This window comes from Sprattus sprattus, assembly GCF_963457725.1.
Source record: "Sprattus sprattus genome assembly, chromosome: 19".
Taxonomy (NCBI): domain Eukaryota; kingdom Metazoa; phylum Chordata; class Actinopteri; order Clupeiformes; family Clupeidae; genus Sprattus; species Sprattus sprattus.
Window position 1 is genome coordinate 24,584,893 of NC_137917.1, and position 2,500 is coordinate 24,587,392.

The following is a 2,500-nucleotide window of genomic DNA, read 5'->3' on the forward strand; positions in this document are numbered from 1 at the left end:
GCTGCAGTGAACATTTAATACACACACGTAGAGAGGACTTTCACTTTCACTTTCACTTAATGTATCTTCTCTATGAACCTATGAGACAATGACAAAGTCAAATGTAAATGTACACATAAAAAAATAAATATATTTTGATGTACTAATGGTAACCTGTTTATTTTACAAGGCTGCTGTGTAATAGCGGTGCCAGTTAACCAACAGCAACATAATCATCCATAAGTGTGCCATGTCAGAGTGGATAACCTCGACACTTACAGAACATTGTTGATCAGTTGTTTAAAAATGCTGGATACATCAGAATGCCTTGTCCAATGTACTTATCAATGAAGGAACTCTCAACGCCTAAGAGATACACCTAAAGCCATCCGGCCATTACCCGCACCGTCACTTTCACGTCCGTTGAGTGGAGTGTGTGTTGGTTGTCCACGTGTTTGGGGTTTTGGGGAGACGGGGGTCACCCCCATACTAGCTGACATGCTGCTGTGTCTCCCCTCAGGGATGGCCCTGACCAAGGCTCCCCTCAGATTGGTCAGTTCAGCGGTAGCTCCACCCAAGGCTCCCCTCAGATTGGTCAGTTCAGCGGTAGCTCCACCCAGGAGACGGTCCACAGCACCTCCAACCACATCCTCATCAAGTTCCACAGTGACTTCAGCACCAGTGGCTTCTTCATTCTCACCCACTATGGTAAGTATGCGTCAATGTGTGTGTGTGTGTGTGTGTGTGTGTGTGTGTGTGTGTGTGTGTGTGTGTGTGTGTGTGTGTGTGTGTGTGTGTGTGTGTGCATATAGTGTCAATGTGTGTGTGTGTGTGTGTGTGTGTGTGTGTGTGTGAAATGCATATGGTGTCAGTGTGTGTGTGTGTGTGTGTGCATATGGTGCTAATATCACCAAGGTTCTGGGTTCAATATGCAGGGAGCATATGTTGGCATATAAGGATACGTTTACTATGAGACGTGGTAATTCTGTGTCAAATTTGTGACAAGGTGCACTTTAAGGTGCTATGTTATGAAACCGCCTGTGGCAACTGGCGAGCAAGAGTGGTGTGAAAATGGAAAGCAAACGCTGCTTTATTCATTATGTTGGTGTATGGAGAGCTATTTCCTCTCAGGCAAGTGCGAGACGTAGGTGCTAGGTGGTAGTTCGCTGTAGTCTTTGCGGTGGGTTCAAGTGCAACCTTTTGGCCCCGACAGAGGCAGCGTGAAGCAACACAACAGTTGTCATTCATCGCTGCTAGTTCTTCGATGTCGGGTTGGTGTGTCCCTGGCTTCAGTCGCACTCATCTGGTTAAAGGCACAAGTGCTCTGCAAAACCTTCACTAAATTGTGTCTGTTACTTTTAGTCACCGAATAAAGGTGTGAGTCATTACAAAACATAAGTAAATGTGGCCCAAAGATGTATAACTGCACACTACTGTAAGTCAGCTTTGGATAAAAAGCTCTAAATGAATGAGTTCCATGTGTCTATGCCTGGAACTGGCCTCTGCTGTGATGCTCCTCACTCAAGCGCTCTTATTTTCCGTTGTCGTTGTTGTCGTTGTTGTTGTTTTTGTTGTTGGTATAGCAATGTGCCTCTTCCGCGGGAGGCCTTTGATGCAAATCAGGGACATAACACCCCATTATGCACTCCAAATAGAATAAATGTGGAAGTAGTTTGGGTAAGAAATTGCCCTGTTTATCTCTTTAAGTCAAATGTTGACAAATTAAGTTACTCTGGGTGCTGAAGGTTATTTATGCGCCCCATGTTTTTATGGCTCTTCGAAACCGGCGCAGGGAATTAACATGCCTTTGTTCCGCGGCGGGAATTGGTCCAATTATTGCTCTTGTCATGTTGCGCATTTTCACACAGTGTGGAAATGGGAAATAGCAGGTGTGCAGTTATTCGCATGCGAAAGGCGTGGCTGTATGTTTGATTGGCGGCAGGTGTGTCAGCGGACAAATGTCTTCCTTTGAGGTGTCAAACTGCGTTTGTGGGAGAACTCCGGTGTTTCCATTCCCGTGTCAACTTGGGATAGACCGTCTCTGGTGGGACTTAAAAAAAAAAAGGGCACCTGTTCGCCTAGCCGTCACTGGGGAACCAAAAAGTGCAATTATGTTCACGTCAATGCGGATTGTGCTGATGTGTTTGAAGTCTGCTAATAAAACATTACAACTTGGGTGAATTTCCTCGGAGAGGGGTGAGAAGAGCAAGGCTCATTAGAAATTTAACAGATAACAAAATAAAGCGATGATGGTCCCAGGTGATTGACTTCCCTCTGTTCTCAAATTTCAAATGCTTTATTTTCCTCCTAGTGTTTGTGCTTTTAAAGCCCCCGTGCTGAATGCCATTATCTTCTCCTTGTGATGAATTTTAAATGCGATGTCCTCCCAGTTAAATGTTTATTTTTCGCACTTGATCAAAAAGAAAATCACTTGTTTTCTCATGATCAGTGAACATTGCAGTCAGTTTTAGCACGCTGTTGCTAGAGCAAACTTGCCTTCGAGCAAACCCCCCCCCCCCCC

General features: G+C 45.0%; 1 protein-coding gene across 1 annotated transcript in view; it reads left to right on the top strand.

Moving 5' to 3' along the window:
* Positions 1-2,500, top strand: part of LOC308380812 (CUB and sushi domain-containing protein 3-like) — a gene marked incomplete at both ends in the record, with an annotated part of 198,970 nt that overhangs the window by 128,649 nt on the left and 67,821 nt on the right. Inside the window, 1 exon segment of the mRNA XM_080858223.1 lies at positions 500-687. Within this exon segment, the coding sequence (XP_080714349.1) occupies positions 500-687 (188 nt within the window).